Source organism: Eleginops maclovinus, chromosome 14, assembly GCF_036324505.1.
Source record: "Eleginops maclovinus isolate JMC-PN-2008 ecotype Puerto Natales chromosome 14, JC_Emac_rtc_rv5, whole genome shotgun sequence".
NCBI lineage: Eukaryota > Metazoa > Chordata > Actinopteri > Perciformes > Eleginopidae > Eleginops > Eleginops maclovinus.
This window is the reverse complement of record NC_086362.1, coordinates 4450402-4473007: the sequence shown is the minus strand read 5'-3', so window position 1 is coordinate 4473007 and position 22606 is coordinate 4450402. Positions and strand designations below refer to the sequence as shown.

The 22606-nt window shown below is 41.1% G+C and overlaps 4 protein-coding genes and 1 long non-coding RNA gene across 10 annotated transcripts; 4 read left to right on the top strand and 1 right to left on the bottom strand.

Annotated features, from left to right (window-relative positions):
• The first annotated feature begins 584 nt into the window (after positions 1–584).
• Positions 585–8460, top strand: trip6 (thyroid hormone receptor interactor 6). 6 transcript variants are annotated; one of them, XM_063900805.1, is made up of 11 exons: positions 585–683; positions 1169–1203; positions 3129–3375; positions 3804–3907; positions 4028–4141; positions 4644–5231; positions 5495–5591; positions 5688–5857; positions 6138–6316; positions 6433–6553; positions 6656–8460. In XM_063900805.1, exons 3-11 carry the CDS (start codon positions 3135–3137, stop codon positions 6785–6787), a joined length of 1746 nt encoding a protein of 581 aa, XP_063756875.1. In that variant the 5' UTR covers positions 585–683; positions 1169–1203; positions 3129–3134; the 3' UTR covers positions 6788–8460. The 6 variants fall into 6 exon arrangements, with proteins under 6 accessions (XP_063756875.1, XP_063756878.1, XP_063756873.1 ...); XM_063900808.1 differs by having other exon boundaries at positions 1169–1215; positions 5498–5591; XM_063900803.1 differs by having other exon boundaries at positions 1169–1215.
• Positions 8461–8982: 522 nt separating this feature from the next.
• Positions 8983–9756, bottom strand: sst5 (somatostatin 5). The gene is made up of 2 exons (XM_063900880.1): positions 9504–9756; positions 8983–9333 (listed from the first exon to the last, which is right to left on the bottom strand). Exons 1-2 carry the CDS (start codon positions 9624–9626, stop codon positions 9142–9144), a joined length of 315 nt encoding a protein of 104 aa, XP_063756950.1. The 5' UTR covers positions 9627–9756; the 3' UTR covers positions 8983–9141.
• A 2461-nt stretch (positions 9757–12217) lies between these two features.
• Positions 12218–13087, top strand: LOC134876101 (uncharacterized). Its single transcript, XR_010167340.1, has 4 exons — positions 12218–12327; positions 12405–12451; positions 12773–12862; positions 12962–13087. It is a non-coding gene; the product is annotated as an uncharacterized LOC134876101 (long non-coding RNA).
• Positions 13088–13167: 80 nt separating this feature from the next.
• On the top strand, positions 13168–16942 carry LOC134876100 (uncharacterized). The gene is made up of 15 exons (XM_063900955.1): positions 13168–13316; positions 13482–13529; positions 13864–14037; positions 14133–14229; positions 14304–14521; positions 14640–14793; positions 14982–15196; positions 15272–15389; positions 15465–15679; positions 15840–15957; positions 16038–16207; positions 16295–16392; positions 16464–16564; positions 16654–16714; positions 16837–16942. The coding sequence occupies exons 1-14, from the start codon at positions 13311–13313 to the stop codon at positions 16656–16658; spliced, it is 1737 nt and encodes a 578-aa protein (XP_063757025.1). The 5' UTR covers positions 13168–13310; the 3' UTR covers positions 16659–16714; positions 16837–16942.
• Positions 16943–17801: 859 nt separating this feature from the next.
• On the top strand, positions 17802–21371 carry LOC134875701 (uncharacterized). Its single transcript, XM_063900297.1, has 16 exons — positions 17802–17887; positions 18013–18140; positions 18215–18355; positions 18424–18495; positions 18577–18744; positions 18845–18941; positions 19031–19248; positions 19322–19472; positions 19539–19747; positions 19834–19951; positions 20033–20238; positions 20319–20436; positions 20515–20687; positions 20764–20861; positions 20943–21061; positions 21128–21371. Exons 1-16 carry the CDS (start codon positions 17809–17811, stop codon positions 21322–21324), a joined length of 2292 nt encoding a protein of 763 aa, XP_063756367.1. The 5' UTR covers positions 17802–17808; the 3' UTR covers positions 21325–21371.
• Positions 21372–22606: the final 1235 nt, after the last annotated feature.

Sequence of the window (22606 nt, the reverse complement as noted above, 5' to 3'; positions counted from 1 at the left end):
TTTAGCATCATGTGGTTGACAAAATGTGCTTATGTAGCATTTTTTTTTAACCAAAATGACAAATGGATAGTTGAGAGAAATTATTTATGTATGTATGTAAACATTTTGTTGCCCATTCTTAATGTTTGCCTTGGTTTTTAAAGACATACGCATATTAAATTCAACATTTAGTTTTTAATTAATGCATTTTCACATCTTCTAAATAATTATTCATTGGGACACTAAATATTTTTCAATATTTAAATACATCTAGACATGTTTGAATAACCCATTCATTTGATATTTACTTGATACATTTTGTTTAGGTGATTTTCATTTAGGTTTTTTTTTGTATTTATTCTTCAATTTTCATACCCTTGTCAGGAAATCACATTTCATTTAGCTATTAGTATTTTATTTTATTAAATTGAAATTATTTTTGGTATAGAATTACACCAAAACCATCACAAACAAACAGGCTGGTTAAGTTTTGTACTTTAAAAACAAAAAATGTATTCATGTGATAGACCCCCCACCTTTCCACACACACACACACACACACACACACACACACACACACACACACACACACACACACACACACACACAGTCAGCCACAGTCAGCCACAGAACCGTTACGTCACACATCGGGAATGCAGTGAGGAGCTGCTGCTGCTGCTAAAGGCCTCAGGATCCGTCACAAAGTAGGTTAACGACGATAAACCTAAAAGAAAGTTGTCTCGGGATAACTTTCACCGAGCTTTAAACCATAAAGCAGAGCCGCAGATTGAGTTTGTGTCGCGCTTTCCTGGCGGTAGGTGTCGGCTATTTCATTGTTTCCTCTTCGGTTGTGTTGAAGTTAGCCTGGAGGCAAGGCACGAGTTCAAAACAGGCTAACAAACAAGTAAAACAAGACTGTTATTAAAGTTAATTATTGCTAATTATCCTATATTATGGGTTGCTATATTACTTAAGTGGTATGTGTTGGACGTAAGTGACGCACAAAGGACTGATTTGGTGGAAAAACTGAGCAGTGAGTTCCTCTATTCATTTCTACGAGACGATAAAGTCGCTGTGCGGAACTAACGCTGCTATTTAAATACAAGAAACTATCGCAAATGTGTCTTTAATGCGACATCTCTGTGATGTTTTTCCAATTTAAACCGTTCTTATTGTTCTTGTTCTGTAGATGAGACTGAAGGGAAGAGGAGAGTCACTGTAAAGGTACTGTAAAAGGTAGGAAATGCTAACAGTTTGCTCGTGTTGATTTAAGTATAGTTTTCCTGCCCATATTGGCTTATTCCCTGTTGTTTTCCTCCCTGTTGTTTTTGTCCATTCTTACTAGCTCAGTTTGCTACATTTAGCTATTATGTGTCAAATATGTTAAGCTAACCAGAACCTTCAAAATAAAACCGTGAAGATTGTTTCAGAATAAAAAAAAGTGGGTATAACTAAGAATATCTGTGAATGAGGATATTATGAACTTAGTTTGCATTTTCTACCACTAATTTCTACTATGCTGCCTTTATTTTCAATAAGTCGAAGTGTAGCTGTGACACTTACGAGAGACTCGTTTTATTTTGAAATGTAAAAACACCGGATGTTGTTAATGCTTATTCTCTCGTGTCTTGACTCTTGTGACTGTCATCAACTTTGACATTTCATGAGCCATTACTGCGCTTCCTTTGAAGATAGTTAACAAACATTTCCAGCCGAATTTTTTGTTTTTAAATTACATTTAAAAAAACCTCACAATTGGCTTTACAGTAGACAGTAATAAAACCGCTTAGATTAATTTCCTGGCCCAGCCATCCTCGGATTTGAGTGTGTGCTCATCCGGATTCAGAGGCTTAAATCAGGTCAAATAGGGAGGTGGTGTTCACTCTTTCCTCCACGTGGTCACTGTGCAATGTTAGTTAATGCTGATACAGCATCAGGTTAAATGTTACTTATAAGTCCCTATAAATAAATACAAATTGAGTAATAAGTCAAAAGCAAACCAAAAGCCTCAAAATGCATGTTAAAGCATTGCATTTCTGTATGTCTGCATCATCCCCTCATCTGTCATCATAATCCTCTTATCAACAGGGATTTATGACGGCCACACGACCCGCTTACAATCAGTCTGAGTGGGATGGCAATTTCTCCTCTCTGACAATACCGATCTGTTTCGGTTCATCTTATTCTCTAAATCCATTTAGGCATTGTGTCAATCACACAGCTTTACAAAACATGTATGCAAAATGTATGGTTTATGAGTCATTTACTGGATAAATGGTTAAAGTGATGTCATATGTCCACCAGAGGTTACCAGCGATGTCTTAAGATGTCTTACGTAATCTAAATCCACGGTAGTATTCCATTTAGAAAGATGGAGAGAGAATAAGTGTAGGTTTTTGTATTTGTCGAGTGGTTAAGTGCAATATTTATTTGCCCTTTACCACTCTAATTTATATTCATTCCCTTGTAATTCATGACACTTTCTATACATTTCTGTCACATAAATCAGTATTTCCTTAAAGACCGGTATCCTATTGAAAGGCCCTTAGGTACAAGTCAGCACTTTGTAGGCTCAGCTGTGTGCAGCAGGGTTGTTATTTATCCCACAGAGAATACATGATATATTGTTATGAGCCAGGTGTTACCGTGTGTACAGACATTATACAACATTTCCTGCCCTGTATTTGTATCCGCTTCATTTGGAAATGATACCAGTTTGTAAACAACACCCAAAGACAATCACCATTGTGGAGGAAAACAGGGAAGGGTAACCACAGATTTTGCACCTGTGTGTTTTGTGTGCTGGAGAACTTTTGCATGAATATTCGCACACGTTTTATAGCAATGTGCGAGCAGGCTGGAAACCCCCAAGCCTTTTCAGAATGACTTCTCTCTTCCTGCTCCTCATCTAAAGGCCTATTGTTCTATATTTGTGTCCCTGTTGCTATTGGAAACAAATCATCCCTAGTTTCCAATGGTTACCTATGAAATAAATACACACTGCAGCAATGAATGTGTGTTCTAGCTTAACTGATATGAGGCAAAGCAAAATGCTAATTGAATGCATGTTGCAGCCATTTTTAATTATAAGCATTTAATAGAGCGACATGATGGCAATATTTTTTCCTCCCTCTCTTTGATCTCATAAGCCTGCCATGTCCGGTCCCACCTGGCTTCCACCGAGAACTCTGGATAGCCCAGAGAGAACCGTCCCCCAAATGTCTCACTCTGCCGGATCAGCGATCTATCGAGCTCCCAACAAGAAGGGGACTTCCGACTTCCGGCCGAAATATGGCCACTACGACCAGAACGGAGGAGGTGGAGGAGGAGGAGGAGGAGGAGGAAGTGGAGGAGGTGGAGGGATGGCCAATAGGTACATGGCTACCGGACCCACAGGTAAGAAGAAGCCCATTAGTCACACTTATCAATATACATTTACAGCACATGACTTGCATTCAAAATGTACAGGCAGCCATTTCAATAGTATTGCTTCTGCACCCTGGCTCTCACATCTAAAATACAATGTGTGTAGCTTATCTTATCTAAGCCGGACTGGTTGACTTCTATTTACTAGCACTTAAGATGTGACTAACCTTCAAAGGTCCTGCACCAAAAGGAAATCATTAAGTCTTTGCAACCCGGCTTTTTCTACACCACGATAGCAAGGTCTTCACATCGGTAAAGCACACAGGGTTAGCTTCTTATATGCTTTAAATGTGTATTTCCAAACCCTTAATGTTACCAATCTCCTGATTATATTAAGGAAATACCTGTCTTTTGGCTGTGTGTTTAATTTAAAGAATGAACAACATTTTTCCCTAAAGGTGGGCCTAGTCATCACCCGTCAGGCGAGCACTATTACGCTCCTCCCCACGGTCCCAAAGAAGAGCGCAACTGGAGCCCTCACATGGACAGCTACGAGCTGATGGTGGGTGCATTATTCTTAACTGATAATAAAAAAAACATAGAGTTGTTTTACAATTGAACTTCTGGCTTCAATCTCTAAACTGAAATCAAATACACATTGTTATGTACTGACATGTTTCAGCACCGCGGTCCTGAGAAGCCAGTGAGCTATCACTCCAAAATCGATGCTGACATTGACTCCCTCACCAGCATGCTCGCTGATCTGGACAGCCACCCACAGGACACCAGCACACAAGTATGGCAGTTGCACTTTGTTCAAACAAATGGAAATGTTTTTGAGAAATCAGGCCGTTTATTGTAAACTGAAACAGAAATACAATTAAGAAGTAAACTGAAACCTACCTAGTTATTGTTCCTAACAATGGTAACTTACCTATGAATATTAATTGAACTTTGGCAGTTCAATAGGACTCAAGGGGATTTCCAAATTATAAACATTATGGATACTTCTACAAAGTTCTCTGTCCATGTATTTTGAATGTATTTAACCTAGATTCATACTTCTGAGACTTTATTTGGCCCCAATAAAGACAAGTAAAAAATAATCTATCTAATAAACTGAAGCTAAACTAAAACCAGCAAATCTGAAAAAAGTAACCAAAAACTAAACTGCAATGAAATCGAAAAGTAAAAACAATCAAAACATTGAAATGAACAGAAAGATTTGCCTTTTCTTGCATAATCTCTGTGCCAAATCTGCCTGGATACTTAATTTTCTCATGTCTTTCCCCCCGCAGCTGTACGACAACGTGCCTTACAACAAGTACCTCCCGGCGGATCACTACAAGCCGGCGCACCAGAGCGCACCCGTTCCTCAGGGCCGGCCGACTATGGGCTACCCCCCTCATCCCCAGAGCCAATACCACCAGGCCCCCCGCTACCCCGGCGAGCACCAGTCCCCGCAGTACCCCACCTCCCACCAGCAGGACTACTACTCCCCCTCTCCTACCCCTAAGCTTTACCCCCAGCCCGTCCCTGCCTCTTACACCACCGCCTCCACCCCGACCGGGCCCAGGTTCAGCGTCCAGGTGAAAACAGCGCAGCCTGTCACTTACAATCAGACGGGGAGGCAGGCGGAGCAGGCCTACACCCCCCCGCCTCCGCGCCAGCATGTGTCCCGCCCACCTCCTCAGACTCAGACCAGTCAGCAGGGCTGGTACCCGTCACACGCCGGGTCTCAAACTCAGGAGATGCACTCGGAGGCGGTGTACAAAGGGGGCGGCTCCGGAGGGAGGGGTAACCAGGTGCCACTGACCAAGAGAGGGATGGAAAACAATCACACAGGGCCAGGGGCCGCACAGAGCCCGGCTTATCAGTCCAGCAAGGTAGGGGAACACATCTACATCTGAAGCCTGATTTAATTTTATGTCACACACTCAATCGATAGGATCAGAATGCCATTTTAGGCTTAATTTCGCTGAATAAAAACACGAAGAAAGAGAAAAAATATTTACAAGAAATATAAATATAAATATTCTTAATATAGTTTAGATTTACATTAAATGTACATACCCAGCCCTAAAATATTACATACTGCATTCATATTTCAGTTGGTTATGAAAGGCCCGATTTCCGCTCTTTCTTCCAGCAGGGCATAGCAACAAGCCGGCCTGAGGACGAGCTGGAGCGACTTACTAAGAAGTTGGTATATGATATGAACCACCCCCCCGTCGAGGACTATTTTGGTACAGCCACTACTCCCTTCATTAATAAGTAATGACGCTGCCTTCTGGTATTTGAAATAAAAACAAACCCAGACATGTAACACTCTTGACTTCCAGGCCGCTGTGCCCGGTGTGGCGACAACGTGGTCGGTGACGGCAGCGGCTGTATCGCCATGGAGCAGGTGTTCCACGTGGAGTGTTTCACATGCATCACCTGCCACGCCCGTCTCCGAGGGCAACCCTTCTACGCCCTCGACAAGAAGAGTTACTGTGAGAGTTGTTACATTGTAAGTCAAGAAATATATAGAGAAAGAAAACCTCAAATTTCTCACATTTTTCTCACAAATTTCTCACATTTTTCTCACAAATTTCTCAAATGGATTACTACACGTACTCCCATAAATCAGCGACTGTAACCTTGGAAATTCAGAATCTTACCTTCTTACACAATGCTCTCATAAACTGTTATTATAACGCTTACCTTACTCACTTGTGTTTATAGATATATATTTCTGTAATTCTGTCCTTCCTACTCTAACCCGCACTTGTTTTTGCTCATCTCGTCAGAGTACATTAGAGCGCTGTTCAAAGTGCTCCAAGCCCATCCTGGACCGTATCCTGCGCGCCATGGGGAAGGCCTACCACCCTCGCTGTTTCACATGTGTGGTCTGTAACTGCTGTTTGGACGGGGTTCCCTTCACTGTGGACGCCACCTCTCAGATTCACTGCATAGACGACTTTCATAGGTATAAAGGCATTCAAGCGACCATGATATCATTACTGGTTATCATCTACTTACTAAGGTGTAAGAAGTCAGACGTGTCCACTAACTGTAAATGTTGATGCTTGGTGTCCCTGACAGGAAGTACGCTCCACGCTGTTCAGTGTGTGGCGAGCCCATCATGCCCGAACAGGGTCAGGAGGAGACGGTGAGGATAGTCGCTCTGGACCGAAGCTTCCATGTTAACTGTTACGTCTGTGAGGTGAGTCAAAATATATTCTTTAATAGATTTCAGAATGAAATTAAAACATATGTTTTAGTTATAAAGGACAGAAAAAGCCTGACTGAAGTGTCTCTCCATCAGGAATGCGGTCTCCTGCTGTCCTCTGAAGGCGAGGGCCGGGGCTGTTACCCGCTGGACGGCCACATCCTGTGTAAGAGCTGCAGCGCCTGCCGCATCCAGGACCTCTCGGCCAAAATCTCCACTGACTGCTAACAAACCTGCTCCCACCTTTTCAGCACACGTTACACATTGAGGGCGCTGACAGGAATAACCCCTGCTGTGCTCAGACTCCTGAGGCGCTTTCGCACCCCTCTTTTCAGACTGAGTTAACTTTGCTACAGCTCCCTCTGTTGGTATCCAGCTGTAATTTCACTTGCAGAAGAACATTTTTTGACATGGAGTTACGACCTCTTTAGTTTCCTTTCATTCAGATGTCCTGCACAACTTTCCTTCTTTGTTTTCGGTACACATCTGCTCCTTTTTACACGTTTAGTTCAGTTTAAGTTTGACAGTGGCCTGACCTGCAGGCAGCTTGGGCTCCACTTACCATTTGTTCGGTACTGCTCAGCTATTAGCTTGCACATTATAATAACTGTCAAAGACAATGAAAGTAAGGAAGGATATTACACATTTAGACCGGGAAATGAAGCAGAGGATGAATACTAATTAGACAATACAATAGGACATGTACATTTCTAGGGGTGCAGAACTGCCTCAAAACAAGCGATATAAAAGCAACAACTGTGACTGTACATAAAAGGCTGGTTTGGTTTGACATTTATAACTATTACAGATTGTTTTGAAAAGCTTTTGTGCCGTGGATCTTTGCAGAGAGGTAGCCGCATAGCAGGAGAAATGTAGACGAGAGGAATGTGTAGTCAACCTTTTATTCTTTAGCTTTCATTAAATGCTAGTACAATATTCGCTAGAACAAATCCCGCATTAATCTCACGCTTAAAACAGGATCGTTGTCATTTTTCGATGAGTATTTTTGATCGTCTCCAAATCCCAGTCATGCTTTTTGTTAGTTGGTTGATGCTTGACCTTTACATTGAAGACGATGGTGCAATGAAGTCTTAGGAAAACAGGGTGTTGGTTACTCATGAGGTGTGAAATCGACCTATTGTGTAAAGAGTTTTGGAAGTGAAAGACTCAAATTGTACTCAATTTTAAAGCGTGTCGGGTAAACTTACTTGAGAAATCTTTTTACATCATGGTTCTTAACTTTCAACAACATGAAAGGGGTATTTAATATGGTGTATTTCCCCCCACACATTGATTGTGATTTTGAACATCCTTGCACTCATGTGGGTCGAGACTTTAGAGCCACAGATTTGTTACGACTGTGTTTAACCTCCGCGTTTCCGTCCTCATTTTGTACTAGTGTAACTTAAAGGGCTTAGGAATGTAAAAACCTTAACTCAAGGATGTCATTTAGTTTCATTATAATCCCTTTTTTGAAACCCCTTGTCTGTGAATCTCACCTATTTCTTGTTTATCGTGCTAAAACGGTTCAGAGTCTCTTGTTAATTTATCTCATGTATATATACTGTTGCATATTAGTCTGCTTTTTATCATTCATGTCATTTCATTCATGCCCAAAAGTGTCATTTAAAAAAATCGGACCCATGCCAACTCTTGTGTCAAACACCTTTTTTGTTTTGTTTTCATTATTTCTGTGTGTTCTGTTTGAAATGCTGTGAATTGGAGCTTGTAGATCAAAGCCCACGGTACTGCAGCAGACCTCTGCTGGATTCACACTGAGAAGAAGGAGGCCATGTTTCACTCTCTAAAGTAGATGTAGAAATGGCTGTTGGTTACACTAATGGATTTTCTCCTAATACAGGTAGTTACATTATTGATTATTAAAATGTCAGCAAGTTAAACGTGTGTTTGTCATTCATTAGTCATATAACGAAGGATGGATATTGTTCCGATTTTAACAAAACACTACTTTTGCCGATACTGCTTATCGTTTTTGACCTTATCTTGCATTGTGCATATACAAAATGGGTGGCTTAGGTTAAAAGGGCAAGATAACACACATGTTTCTTAAATAGATAGGAAATACATTTAGTTAATTTGTCGAATACTGAGAATTTATTAATATTATGGTATTTTATAATTTAGCCCCTGGGTATGTTTATACCTGGTTTTGATTTAGAAAAAAAGCTGTATGGGAAATTTAGGATCAAGTTTTTTAGGAGGAAAGACTAATACATAAGTCATGACATATCAGATCCTGCTGTTTTAATTCGACTGTATTTTGTTAAAATGAATCTCTTAGGTTTCCAAACGCAATACTGAAGTACCACCTTTGAGACATAAATAAAGATATCGTCTGACAAATGTTCCCTTTTTAAATCAGAAAACTTTATTTGAGACATTTTGTACATCTTTTGAGCTCTTAAGACATACAATCCTTACTGGTATTACAATAACCAAAGCACTTTTATGTTTGGCATTTGGCAGCAAATGATCCATTTAAAACAAAGTGAGCAAAAAGGGATTTAATGTATCCTTAAAAAGCATATTTAAAAAACAAAAGTACTCCAACTTCAGCTGCTCTAACACGAAGTGAATGTCTTCCAGAAGAAATTGCGGCAGCCTGCCTTGCGCTCTCTCTGGCTGAGGGGGAGATGTCTCCGCATCATCTCCTCCCGGACTCCCTCGTCCTCCTGCAGCTCGGGGAGCAACTCGTCTCCTCTCGCTGCCAGCAGCTCGGACAGAAATTTCAGCAAGAGCAAGTGAGTCAGATCCTGCAGGAGGACACAAAACATTAACTTGTAGTTACATAATTCTTTATTAAAATGTCAGCAAGTTGAAGTAAAAAGGAACTTAAAAACGTTGATTTGGTCCCTATGAAAGCTGCTAAATATCCCAACTCCTGATACCAAATTTACATGTATCTAAATTGTGAGTCACCCACCTTGTCCGTTGCGAGGTCTGCTCTTAGTGCCAGCATGTCTCTGCGTGGAGCACCTCCGACCTGCACCAGGAGCCCGGAGGAAAACAAGGCCACAAGAAGTATCTGCACCTGAGAGCGAAGCATCTCCACCTGAAACAGCAAAACTCCAATAACCCCTGTTTCACTTCTCAACAAATCTGCTAATGTCCAAAATATAAGCAATCAGATAAACAGGGTGGGCTGGTGGAACAGCTGAATGTTATCACTGTTTGAGTAGGATGTGTTGGGCTGATAAATAGGCCTCTTCATCTTCAAATCCTCCTCATCCTCCAGAAAACAAAAGGATGTGATTGGTGGAGAAGAAGGAGGTGGAGGTTGTGTGTCACCGGATGGGATAAGGTCATCACTAGCCACGACGACTCCTGTAACACATCCAACAAAAGCTCCAAAACTTTTTATTAGTAATTAACCAACTTTGGGAAATGTGAAATATCAAATTTAATGGTAACATATGACTTTACTGCTGTCAGTCATGATTATTAGTAAGGGTGCTGATTTCATCGTGAGGGCTGCATGCTGTGCAGTGTTGTTAATGACACAATGTGACTCAAATGTTAATGAGGCGGATTTGCAGTCCGACTCTCTGCCACCCTTTGTGCCGTCACTTTGGCAAATAAACAGGGAAATCATCTAAATGTCAGACTGCAAAAAAAAGGTTGATGTAAGTGTTTGGTCAAGACATGGATATGAGATATTACACATTTAAAAGAGGACATCACATAATCAGTATCTTGCTTCTTTTGATACTAAGGCATACATGGAAAAACAGCAGTTTAAATGTGTTAAAAAACATGTTATATGTTAAGGTTGGGGTTATTTTATTATATTTTGTACCAGTATGTACTGTAGCACATTTGGACATTAACCTCTTATTGTTCTTTGGTGTTTTTCGTTCCAAAATGGAGCAAGTGTCATTAAACCACATTTTCCCTGGGAAAAACTAAATATTCTGATTATGATTATAAAGATATATGGATATTTAAAGTGTTTTTCTGCTGTTCTTAATCGGGTTCATAGTCTCTATTCTTTATTTTTGTAGTGGTTATTGTTTCTATGCTTGTTGCATTATGATTTTCTGTATATATTTCTAGAAGACAGTGATTTACAGCCAGTTGCACTTTATGTCAAATTAAGAAATACTATTAAAAAATATATTAGAAATAAAGAACATGCCATGAACCAAGTCAAACAAAAGCACTAACTATTGCTTCAACAACAAATAATGAGTAATAAGTATAATTTTCACATCTCGTTCCTTAAATAGGCGGTGACCTTTTCTCCACCACGGGACTCTCACTGATAGGTCTAATTACTCAGTCTTGAATCATGACATAACTTGACTTTAAGTAACATTTTCCCGGTAGTGAGGATGGGGTGACTGGAGGCGTCCAGCTGTGCTGCTCAGGACAAGTAGATGTGTCCAACAGTGTGATGATCACATGAATCACATGTCCACCGCCTCTACACCTGCTGCTACATGATCAAAAATAATGTCTTAGTTCCTGTAGATTGTCAGGGTTAATTGTCTTCACATATGGATAACAAGCAGTAATTCCCCCGGTTCTTTCCACATAACCCTGTAGGATTCCTCATTATTTAATTCTTTATATCAAGCTAATGAGTCACACATTTCAACAAGAACTATTCCCATCTGAGGAGAGGAAATACATCTTTACAATTCACGTCATAGTTTCATACAAGTGGAACTTGAGTGCCTGATGAATCAGAAGAGGAGGGGAGACTCTTTTTTAACCTTTTACTGTTCTCAGTTTGTCTTGTGTTTTGCAAAGTTCAAATGATTACTAATAAAATGACAATTCATGCATTTTATTCAAACAATTTGACTTAACATTACTGACAAAGTGAGCAATGTTTGTGAAGAAAGGTGCTTTAAAAAAAACTATTTTATGTTTCCAAGATGTTTGTGAAATGTAATTGACATAAGGAACATACATTTATTTGGTATGATGGATGAATGAGAATTATAAGAATTGCAACTGAGAAGACTTTATTTTTTCATGGAGATGAAAGGAAGACATGACTGTGTATGAATGATTTTGGAAGGGAGAAATGTGATGATGAAGAAGCAACCATCAGGGATGCTGGAGAGTTTGGTCATTTTCATGTGCATTGTTGACATCTAAAGGGGAAAATAGTAAGCACTAAAGTAGTTCAAGAAATGTTGAAAAAATATCCTTTAATTGAGTCAACATTGCAATACAATGTAGAAGAAAGAAGACGATTAATATGCTTAATAACAGTTAAAGCAGCATACCTTAAATGTGTGCATTACTAACAGAATCCTGTATTTCCTGTATTTGAACCAAACTCCAAACGAATAAAATACACACATGAGCATTTAAAATAAAATATAAATCATTATAATGTTTTAGAAAACGTAAAATTTACGGATTTTATATCAAGATTAGCCTAGCATAATCTAAAATTAGCATTATTTTTGTGTAACTGACACTCTCTGTCCACTGGGTCTCGCTGTTAGACCTCATTTTAACTCAAAGCCTGTTGCTTCATTCAACACTTTACATTAATGTCTTAAGAAGTATCCACGCTATTTAATGCTGTTTATTAAGAGCTGTGTTCATAAAGATTAAGTTAAAAAAAACCCGGATGTGTTAGCTAGTTAGCTCCTTAATCAGCTAGAGTCAGTCAAAATGGCGACTTCTTCGAAATATAAACACAACTGGCAGCTTTCAAATCGAGACATAGCTTTTTAATGAACTCAATTTACATTTGGTATGAAACTATCTTTCCATATTCTGTGTAGGTGAGTTTAAAAGTTGTAGATACACTCATGGTTTAAGTGTAAAACCGAATGCTAAAACGTACATGTATTGGTTTCAGTGTGGTGTGTCTGTTCACCTCCATTGTCACCAGTCTGGTGCCAACAGGTAAGGCCAGTAAAGTAAATCTAAAATTCAACGTCAATGACATAAAGATGTAGACGTAAATAACATACTCGTATCACTGTTAGAGTCTGAAAGTATATAGAATAATGAGGGTGCAATATAGTGTGCTGTTATTGTATCTTATCTTGCAAAAATGTCTACCATGAATATCCATTACATCAGAAAGTGTATTCACATATGCAAAACTCAAGAAGTATTTAAAACATTTTTTTAAATAAAGTCTGTATACAATAACGTAACATTTTTGCCCCCATTGCATGCGTTTTAAGTGTAGGCTACTAAGGAAGCTTGTAATGTTTTCAGGAATGTTTCAGACCAAATGTCTTGAACGTCATTTCTGGCTTTCTGTCAAGTCCGGCTTCATTGGCTCGAGGATCCACTTTGACTTTGAAGGTATATCCTCTTTGAGAAAATGTTCTAAGTAGATGGTGAATAATTCTGTTTGGATAACCAAGAAGTACATGTTGATGACCTCTAACTCTAAACCACCAGATCAGTATGGATTCCACTCCTTGTCTACCCAGGAGGCCACACTGTGTGGTTACAATGTCCTGATCAATGATGTTGGAGACTTGGTGTTTCGTGCCTCCTTCCTGGCCTGTCATGTCCACAGCGAGGTATGTTTTTTCTATAAGCTTATGTATATCCCCGCGTTGCATTCCTAACAACACCACACCCGGCAACTGTATCTCTCCTCTGCAGGGAGGACACAGACTATCACCTGCGTCTTTGGTTTGTGAACCTGCAGCAGGATGGGAAGGTTGCAGCGTATCCCTTCCAGCTCCACTGCTCTCTCCGGGGGCAGTGGAGCACCAGAGAGCTCGTCTGTGAAGAAAACTACATGGAGGTGAATTATTAATGTCATCACATTCACACTTCAGAGGCAGATGGTGAAGAATATACTTATTTTAAGGGTTAGATTTATGTTTAATTTTGAATGTAAGCCATTCAAAAACACATGCTAGGGCTGATTGAAGATTAAAGCAATCAACTCTCCTCTTTTCCTATCTAGGTGTCCATCCAGCAGCCTTTCCTGCACATTACCTCCAAAAATAAGAAGGTAATTAAATATGGCATACAGATGCTGTAAAAATAAATACATTATAATTGTGTGTCTATAATACTATACTATAATCTCTCCTAAAAACTCCCCTATTTCTTTTAAAAGCATGTATAGTAAATCCTTACACACAAGTTGACCGCATGAGATGCTTTTCATGGCAGCAATATGAGGTCAAATGATATGTACATGTGTAAAATATGCACGCATTAGTTGATAAATGCATGCAGAAATGAATATCAGTTAATAAAATAGAACATTTCAATGGGAGAGTAAATGAATAGGGTAATTTATACTTAGGTAAATAATTAGGCACCTCTTTGTCTCTGAGCAGGGTGATGATGAGGCGGACATGGCTGTGATGTTCCACAATGATGCCCAGCCACCAGAGGAAGCAAGATACTTCTCCCTGAAAGAGGCTGCTGCTCTGGGCTACCACATCTCACTGCGAGGCGCCCACCTCACCCTCCGCTGTAGCTACTCCTCCCCTCTCTCATACTTATTCAAGGTACCCCGAGAAAATATTTTTTCATATGTTTCATTCAATCCTAGCTTTTAGTTTAAATGCTTGTTTTTATTTTTCTGGTTCCTTTTTTCCCCCAGGAGAGCGGAGTAGATTTTGTGATTGTCAGAGCAACTATCCTGTACCGACTCCAGAGAAGCCTCCTGGCTGTTAACGCCACTATCGCCTGTTTTCTGAGTGAGTACGTGCTTTCAATATTGCATCATTATACCAGAGTAAAATGCCTCCTTTGTCTCCTTTCCCACACCCAGACGAGGCTTCAGCAGACGGATCTGACCTGCTGTGGACTGTTCCTTACATCCTGACTCCGTTAGTCCACGGTGAGTTCAGGTACAGAGGAATGAGGATCGGTGTGAATGGCCAGGATCTGAGTGAGTCTGAATATAAAAAGAGGGGGTATAAAATCAGCCTACAGGAGGGAAAAACAGAGGTCAGGATTCCTCTAGGAGCCCCGGTCGGACACCTGAAGGTATGCAATCTGATTTGTTGGACAGCTAGTTGTATCTCTGTATGATATTTCTCTCATTTTTTGCAAGGAATAACAGTTTGCAATTGTTATGATTGCCTGATGGCTGTGAATCTCCCAGAGTGGTGTTGTGAGGGGACAGTACAGCCAGTCCATGTCTCTGGATCTCTCCTTCATGAGTCAGTGGGAGGACGAGCGTTGGCCTCTCACACAGCATCGCTCCTTCAGGCTCTTTAAGACTCCTCTCATCCCACAAATCCCACTCTTCACCAACAGTAAGGCTTTCGTTATCCATGCTAACTTGTTTCATATGAACATTGCGTCATTGAAAGCAATACAAAAACGGATTTTGACTGATTTTAAGAGACACATTTATGGCCTCATTGTCATTTAAATATGTTTTTATTTTTGTTATTATTATTTGGGGTGATCTACTACTTCCTCTCTCTCTCTCTCTCTCCAGACACTGTCCCATCTGTGGGATTGTTCTCCGTCACTTTAGGCCTCTTTGCCCCTGATGTTTCCCTCCAGAAGGTGACATTAGATGCTGGAGGTGAGCTTTTAACCTGGACCAAGAGCGAAACAGACGACCTCAGTGTGTTGAGGCTCTCCCACTCCAACGGGAGCCACTCCTACCAGCTTCGTTTCCCGTTGTCACACAAAAAAGTAATCCCGGAGGTGAGATTATCCAACACTGAGCCAGTTTGATTATGCGTGGAAGTTGACAAATATGACGCTGCTGTGTAATCCCAGTACATAGGTGGCGGCTACAAGACATACAGCCTCTCTTTCACCTTTACTTTTAACATATTACCCAATGGAGAGCTGTTTTACCATCAAGCCACTATAGAGCATAGTGTTGAATACACAGGTGAGTTATTAAATCACCATTGCTCCCGACCAGTTTAAACCATTATACTGATGATCCCTATCCATCCCGATGCAGCTCCAAGTTCCCCCAAGCTGGAGGGGAAGTGCACAGAGACGGGCCTGCTGGTGCTGCTGCACCACGGGGCCCAGGCAGAGCTGCAGTGGGAGCTCTTCCTCGGGGCTCACAAATTGGACTGGGACCTTGTGGAGATGGGTGGGTTTGTGGTGGAGGCGGAGGAGGACTACTTGACTGTGGAGATCCCCCGTTACAGCCCAGGGATGAACTACGTGGTGATCGAAGTTTATTTTGACCTGATGTGATTTAATATGGATAACTACTCGCATACAAAACCAGTTCAAAAACATCCTGATGTAAAGAAAATGATTTTAGTGTTTGTTTGTGTTTTCAGTGTATTCCTTCCTTTGGTTTGCTTCTTATTTCCCCATGCAGGAGCTGACATTGCAGGGTCTTGTCTCTGGAGTGGAAGTGTCTGTTGTGGACGCAGAGACTCTGAAAGTAGAGGACACTCTGGTCCATAAATGTATATTTCCTGTTAGGGAACAACTAGGTAAACATCAAAGGCTCAAACTGAAGCATATTTTCTTTTTGTTTCTACTAATCTCCTGATTCAGACTGTTTATCTGGCAGTATGTTTGCCAGAAGGGAGGATGGTGGCAGTGGTTGACACTACCCACACTATCCCGCCCACTCACCCCAACCGAACCACCCTATTGGACCCCAGCTGTGTTCCCATGGAGACGGACAGTGCCAGGGCGTTGTTCAGCTTCAGCCTGGACTCCTGTGGGACAACTATCACTGTGGGAGACTTAAATGAATCAAAATTCAAACTCAAAATATAATTTATGACTGGCCTTTTTGTCTGATGTCATCCATATTTTCCTCAGACTGAGGGAAATGTCCTTGTTTATGAAAACCAGATCAGTTACACTCAAGAGTTTCTGCCTCTGGACGATCCTCTTATACACAGAGATGCTCCTTACAGGTGGGAAACATACATACTCAATCAACCAGGCTTTAAACCGGATTATAATGTGTACACTTTGTCTCTTCTAGGTTGACAATTCAGTGTCGCTACCCAGCAAATCATACTACAGCTCATGCTATCCTACGCTCTTTAAATAACTCTCTGGGCCTTTCACCCCCTGCAAACACAGGTGTGTGTGTGTGTGTGTGTGTGTGTAAAACTGTGACTGCAGATTGGAATTTGGAAGGTCGATCTGTGACTCAAATTTCATATTTATAGTTTAAAGGTGTGATTTGGTGAAGAAAATGGAGTTCTGAGGGACTGTAAATCCATATTTGCGGTAAAACTTCTACACATCCATACCTGAACATACTTTATATTGAAAATGAATCAATAAAGTTGACTAGTATAAGTTACTGTCATTTAATATGGTGTAAATTCTCCCCTTTTCCTGGCTTTCAGCGTGGATCACATGGTCTCCATTCTGCTGATACTGATGCTCTGCAAATGGGTTTCTACATTCTTGTCGTGTAAAGCAAATAAATAAATGTATTATGTTGCATTTTTTCTCCATTACTTCTTTGATGCAAGTCATTTTATATTTTGTGTTTATCCTGACAAGATATATATTAGAAAACATCAAAAGTTATTGTTTTACTTTGTATAAAAATTAAGTACCAAATCTGAAATAGTGGTGCTTTCTTTTGTTTTTTCATAAATACCAGGTCCAATGATCATGGGTTCATGTAGGGGAAATAAATATAAAGTCAGACATAATGAGGTTTGATATACATCTTTAATGGCATGACATTTTCCTGTCATAGCAGGTTGAAACATTCACATTAATAAGTTCCGCAGACAACTTTGGTTTGCATTTTGAGAGCCCTGGTAATAACACGGCTTCATTCACATGCGTTCTTACTTAATTTCATTGGAAGGAGCCATAATTAGTGTCATTTGTTGCACCTGTGCTCGAGAGCTAGCTTGATTGCTAATGACCTGCACCTGTGGCTGTAACTGCTTCTGATTGGTCGGTGAATAAACAGGCCTATAAAAGCTACTCCAGCAGACAGCAAGGCATGTTGCTAGTTTGGTCAGGATTATACACCAAGCAAGTGTTACTTTTGAGCTTGTGTTGAAGCAGGAGTAGTTTGCTAGCAGCTAAGCTAGCTTTAGACACTGCCCACACATCAGTTGCGATGGCTTTGGACTTTTGCCTTGGGTATGTTGATTTTCTGAAGTCTTTCTAGCTGTTGACAATAGATTACTATACATGTGATCCTGTGCTTTTGTCTTACAGGGTGACCTTGCTGCTGTCTATGTGGACAACGGCAAAATGTGATATTCCCAAAGGTAAGACATTAAATGTTTGCTTATCGGCTAAATTGTGAACTATTTTGACAGCTCTTATTTGTTTCTGCAGAAGCCATACAGATGGAGTGTCATGATCGCTTCTTCGTGATAGCTGTTGATCTCGCCTTCACCGGGAGTAATCCTCACTTTGAGGCAGTTGGTAAGTCCTGCACAGCTTCATTACAAATGCAAACCTTAAACTGGAGCATCTGAGCAAAAGATGCCTGAAGATTACAATTTGGCAAATGCAGGTGCGGTCTAACAACTAATGTGATTGTCTTCCAGATGAGAGCGGTGTGTATGCCATCACTAAGCAGTCTGCAGCACAGTGTGGCTACAGTATTGGCGTTCTCCCTATGCTTGGCCATGTGGAGCTCCGAGCCTCGTATTTTAGCTGTCATACTGAAAACAAGGTTAGTACACTTGGCATACACAACAGTATTTGGGTGTTCTGTTGTGTGGCAACCCCTTCATTCTACTTTTTCAGGATGATGAAGTCTTCACCTTCAACTTCAACCTGGTTGTTGCAATTGAAGGAAAGATTGCCACCTATGCCTTGAACAAGACCTGTTCTCCATCTCTCCCCTGGTCTCCGAGAGAGGTCACCTGTGAGGTCAACTACATGGAGGTAAGCTTGGTCACGGCAAAGTATTTTTGGATTGTTTTAGATCTTAACTAACCCTTGTTTCTCTGTAGGTGTCTGTGAAGAGTGAGGTCACGTGTCCGTCTGAGACAAAGAAAGAAGACTGGAATGCTGCTCTAAAATCTGTATGTTTTTTAATATTGCTGCACCTTGTATGTATGACTTGAATAACCCACAAGCACAACCATGAAATGTGTCTCTTCTAGGCATATACCTCGGCAACTTCAGACTGGCAGGTTATGTTGCACGGAGATGAGCGGGTGCTGCCAATGAACCTTTCTGAAGCTCATAAGCGGGGCTATGCGTTTCACTTGACGGACAGCAGGCTGGTTTTACGTGCCCCGTATGGACAACCTGAATCATTCAGCGCTGAGGTAAACGTACAAGATGTTGTTATGTTTTTGCGCGTAGTTGCATAGTACATCAATGCCTGTTTTTGTAAAGCTGAGTCCAAAACCAGTTGAGTCTTTCCAGGTGAAGGGTGTTCCAGTAGAGGCTGTCCATGCTACTCTGTTCTCCAGACAAAGCTGGGTTGTCCTCATGGTTGACCTGGTCGCTGCTTGCTCAATGCGTCAGTATTTCAATATTTTAGGATGTGGCTTAATGATTTTACCTGTTGATGGTACAACATCCAAAGCTATAATTCTGTCATGTCCACAGATGAAGGCTCTTATGACAACAGCGGCTACATGATGTGGGACACTCCTGAGGTGCTGCACCCTCTGATGACTAGTGAAAGCGAGACTCGGGTCAAAATCGGAGTCGATGGCGAACTTGTTGAAAAGCCAGTCGCAGAGGAGAGGGGCTACATTGTGGAGAAGTATAATGGCACACTCCAGATCAGCATCCCCTATAACGCTGAAGGAGCAATCCGGAAGGTCAGGAGGCCCCGATATCAGATGTGTAGGGACTTGTGATCAGCGGTAAAATTGACTGAATTCATTTTTGCAGAGCTTGGTGTCTGGCGACCTCTTCGAGTTCTACGTCTTTGCGCTGTACTTGGAGCAAATGTTGTTTGGTGAAGATCAGATGGACACCAGACTTCGTGCTCACAGGACACTGGCTACTCCCCTGCTGCCCCGCCCTCTTTACAGTGAAAACCGTAAGTCTAATGACAAACTCATCGTACAGTTGCTGCAACAATAATGTAATTTGACTTTCATTTCAGGAACAGTTCCTGAGCAGCGCATGTTCACAGTCTACCTCGGAGACGTGCCTGAAGACGTGGGGTTGGTTGCTGTTCATTTGAATGGACAAGTATTTACAGTTCCCTTTATGAATGTAAGCAGCCACACCATCACCAAGGTTATTCATCCCAACAACACGCATGGCTACACTCTGAAGGTGTCTATGGCTGATCCTATTGTCAGGCAGCAGGTAAAGGTCTTAAAATGTATACTTTTTTACAATATTCATGGTAACCTCACCCTCCTTTGGTAAAACCTGTATGTTCTGTTTCCTAGTTCTCCAAAGAAGATGGTGCCATGCAGCACACTCTAGAAATCAACTACACCCTGACTGTTCTGCCTGAATATGAGCCTTTTTACCACCTGGCCTCAGTGATGGCATTTACTGATGTCTGTAAGTTGCAAACCATATTTTTAGACTTGGTAGTAAGTACTTGTGCATGAAGCAGAGCAACTATTGTCCTGTACTCAACAGCCCCACCAGTGTTTGACGCTGTCTGTACGGAGTCTGGCATCAGCTTCAAGCTGGACCGCCGGCCTTTTGACTACCTCTGGGAGATCACTATCGGCTCAGACCTGCTGACTTCAGAGCTGGCAGACCAGCATGGCTACATCATGAGCACCGATAGCAACAGTCTGCTGCTCGAGGTTCCCCTCTTCAGTCATGGCTTCAAGAGCACGGTAAGATGATGCTGATTGGAAGCAAATGCTCTTTAATGTGCATGCTGAGATAACTTAACTGCATTTGTATGTTTTTATAGGAAGCCACTTTGAAGGGATTCTTTGGCACTTTTGAAATCACCATGCGAGATCCTGAAACATCTGAAGTCCAGAGCTCCTCCGTCAAGACTTGTCCGTTCTCTACTACTGAACTCATCAGTAAGAAGAAACTGTTGTTTTTTTTCCGTTAGCGCTGAGGGGGTTTTAATACGCGTCAACTAAATCACTTTTCTCTAGTGTGTTCGACTGATGGGAGGCTGACTGTGGTGGCTGACTTGTCTCTGGCCATGCCAAATGGAGGCAATCCCACAAGAACCAACCTGAGGGACAAATACTGTGGACCCAAAGAGACAGACGGCACCAGGGCTCTGTTCTCTTTTCCACTCAACAGCTGTGGATCCACTGTCAAAGTACTGATTTCCTCAAGCTGACATGTAGATCCTGATATGTGTGCCTACACTCAAATGTTATGCTTTGTTTTTCCAGCTCGGCAAGGAGTACGTGACATACGAAAACGAGATTTTCTTCAGCAAGAAGCTGCGGGCTCTGAAAAATCCAGCAGATCCCATTAATAATATTGACAGGTTTATATTTAACCCAAATTCTTGGCCATTTACCCTTTTTTTAATCACAAGGTAATTTATTAATCCTCTTTTGTCTTGCAGGGTGACAGTACAGTGTACGTATCCTCTCTCTGGACTGTTCCGCCTCTTCTCAGTATACAAGTTTGAGTCGGACCTAGCCGGTGTCGGTCGCATTCTGCATTCTTTGCAATCCACTGAAGGTAAGTAGTGTACCTGATTAAACCAAATATTTGAAATGAAATGCTGACAATCTGTTTGGTCTTTAGGTCTGCGGAGTCCCACCATGGAGCCCACTTCAGTGACTCAATCTCCAGTGTACACTACCAGACGCACCCGAAGACCTGTGTCGATGAGACCCGGGTACCAGCCTCCTGCAAAATACATCAAAGTGTCCAGCTTCCTGAAGAATCTTCCTAAGAAGAAAGGAACTCTGCAATCCAAAATAAATCCAAGAATGTATTAAGAGATGTATGTTTCTAGTGTAACTATCAATAAATGTGTCTATAAAAAAAAATCATGTTGTGCTGTCATTTGAGACCCCAATCTATGCTGAAGACAAACGCTTGTTTGCTGATCAGACAGCCATGTTTCATGAAACCACTGAAATTCCCTTGAGTCTGTTCAGACTGCAGGCAATGTGACGGCTTTCTAACCTCAGTGAAATATTCAGCATGTGAAAATGGCCCTAACTTAGATATTTCTATGACACCTGAACAGTTCTGTACATGTATACAAGCAGTTCACACTTTGTACAAACTTGAAGTTAAATTTAAGTTTCAAAAGTTAATCCTAGAGCTGTACATGGCCAAGACAAATGCACCTGAATTTCCCTTTTCACCAACAGACCATACAAAGTTTGATACTCTTGCATATGTAAACAATTTCAAATGCATCTGACTTGGTGTAGACACCTTCCAAAGAGGCCAAGTAGATTGTATTAAACTGCCCATTTTCTTTTGCCATTAAATGAATATAATTTGGCATTTAAGTAAAAATCAAACACTGCAAGTTTTAAATTTCCCCTCTGTGGGATGAATAAAGGGATTCTGTAATTGTGATTCCATGGCAGTTTTAGTTGAGGTTGAACAGGGATTCTTGTGACTTCCCAGATGGCTTTTGTCATTTCTGTACAACATAATGCAGGGAGCCAAAAAGCATGTGCCATTGCATGCAAAATACGTCCTAATAGTGCCTTAGCTGCTTATACACCTTCAGAAAATTGAGACCACTCCAAATCTTTATCTCTACATGCATGGCAGCCATTCCAGAGAAATATGGTCAGTAGTTTATAGAATACAATAAAACTAAAAAAGTAACTCAAAGACATACCTATAGAGAGAAAATGACAATGCTGAAGTGGTCTCTTAATTTTCTCCAGGGCTGTAGATGGATTTTAGGTCAGAACAGCATTTTCTAGAAAGCTGCAGCTGATTCAGAACACTGCTGCTCGAGTCCTCACTAACACTAAGAGAGTGGATCACATCACTCCAGTTCTGAGGTCTTTACACTGGCTTCCTGTCTGTCAAAGAATTGATTTAAAATGTCTGCTGCTGGTTTATAAAGCATTGAATGGTTTAGGCCCAAAATACATTTGACCTCCTACATTATGAACCATCCACAACTCAGGTCTTCTGGGACGGGTCAGCTTTCCGTCCCCAGAATTAAAACTCAAGCAGCGTTCAGTTATTATGCTCCAAATATCTGGAACAAACTCCCAGAACCCTGCAGGTCCGCTGCTACTCTTA

Coding starts and splice junctions, on each gene's coding strand:
- trip6 (XM_063900805.1), top strand. CDS start 3,135: ATGTCCGGTCCCACCTGGCTTCCACCGAGAACTCTGGATAGCCCAGAG. Junction 5,592..5,687: donor CCCCGTCGAGGACTATTTTG/GTACAGCCACTA, acceptor CTTGACTTCCAG/GCCGCTGTGCCCGGTGTGGC. Junction 5,858..6,137: donor ACTGTGAGAGTTGTTACATT/GTAAGTCAAGAA, acceptor TCATCTCGTCAG/AGTACATTAGAGCGCTGTTC.
- sst5 (XM_063900880.1), bottom strand. CDS start 9,626: ATGCTTCGCTCTCAGGTGCAGATACTTCTTGTGGCCTTGTTTTCCTCC. Junction 9,334..9,503: donor CAGACCTCGCAACGGACAAG/GTGGGTGACTCA, acceptor GTCCTCCTGCAG/GATCTGACTCACTTGCTCTT.
- LOC134876100 (XM_063900955.1), top strand. Junction 13,530..13,863: donor TTACCTCCAAAAATAAGAAG/GTAATTAAATAT, acceptor GTCTCTGAGCAG/GGTGATGATGAGGCGGACAT. Junction 16,208..16,294: donor CCTGTGGGACAACTATCACT/GTGGGAGACTTA, acceptor TATTTTCCTCAG/ACTGAGGGAAATGTCCTTGT.
- LOC134875701 (XM_063900297.1), top strand. CDS start 17,809: ATGGAGTGTCATGATCGCTTCTTCGTGATAGCTGTTGATCTCGCCTTC. Junction 20,437..20,514: donor CTCTACTACTGAACTCATCA/GTAAGAAGAAAC, acceptor ACTTTTCTCTAG/TGTGTTCGACTGATGGGAGG. Junction 20,688..20,763: donor GCTGTGGATCCACTGTCAAA/GTACTGATTTCC, acceptor TTGTTTTTCCAG/CTCGGCAAGGAGTACGTGAC.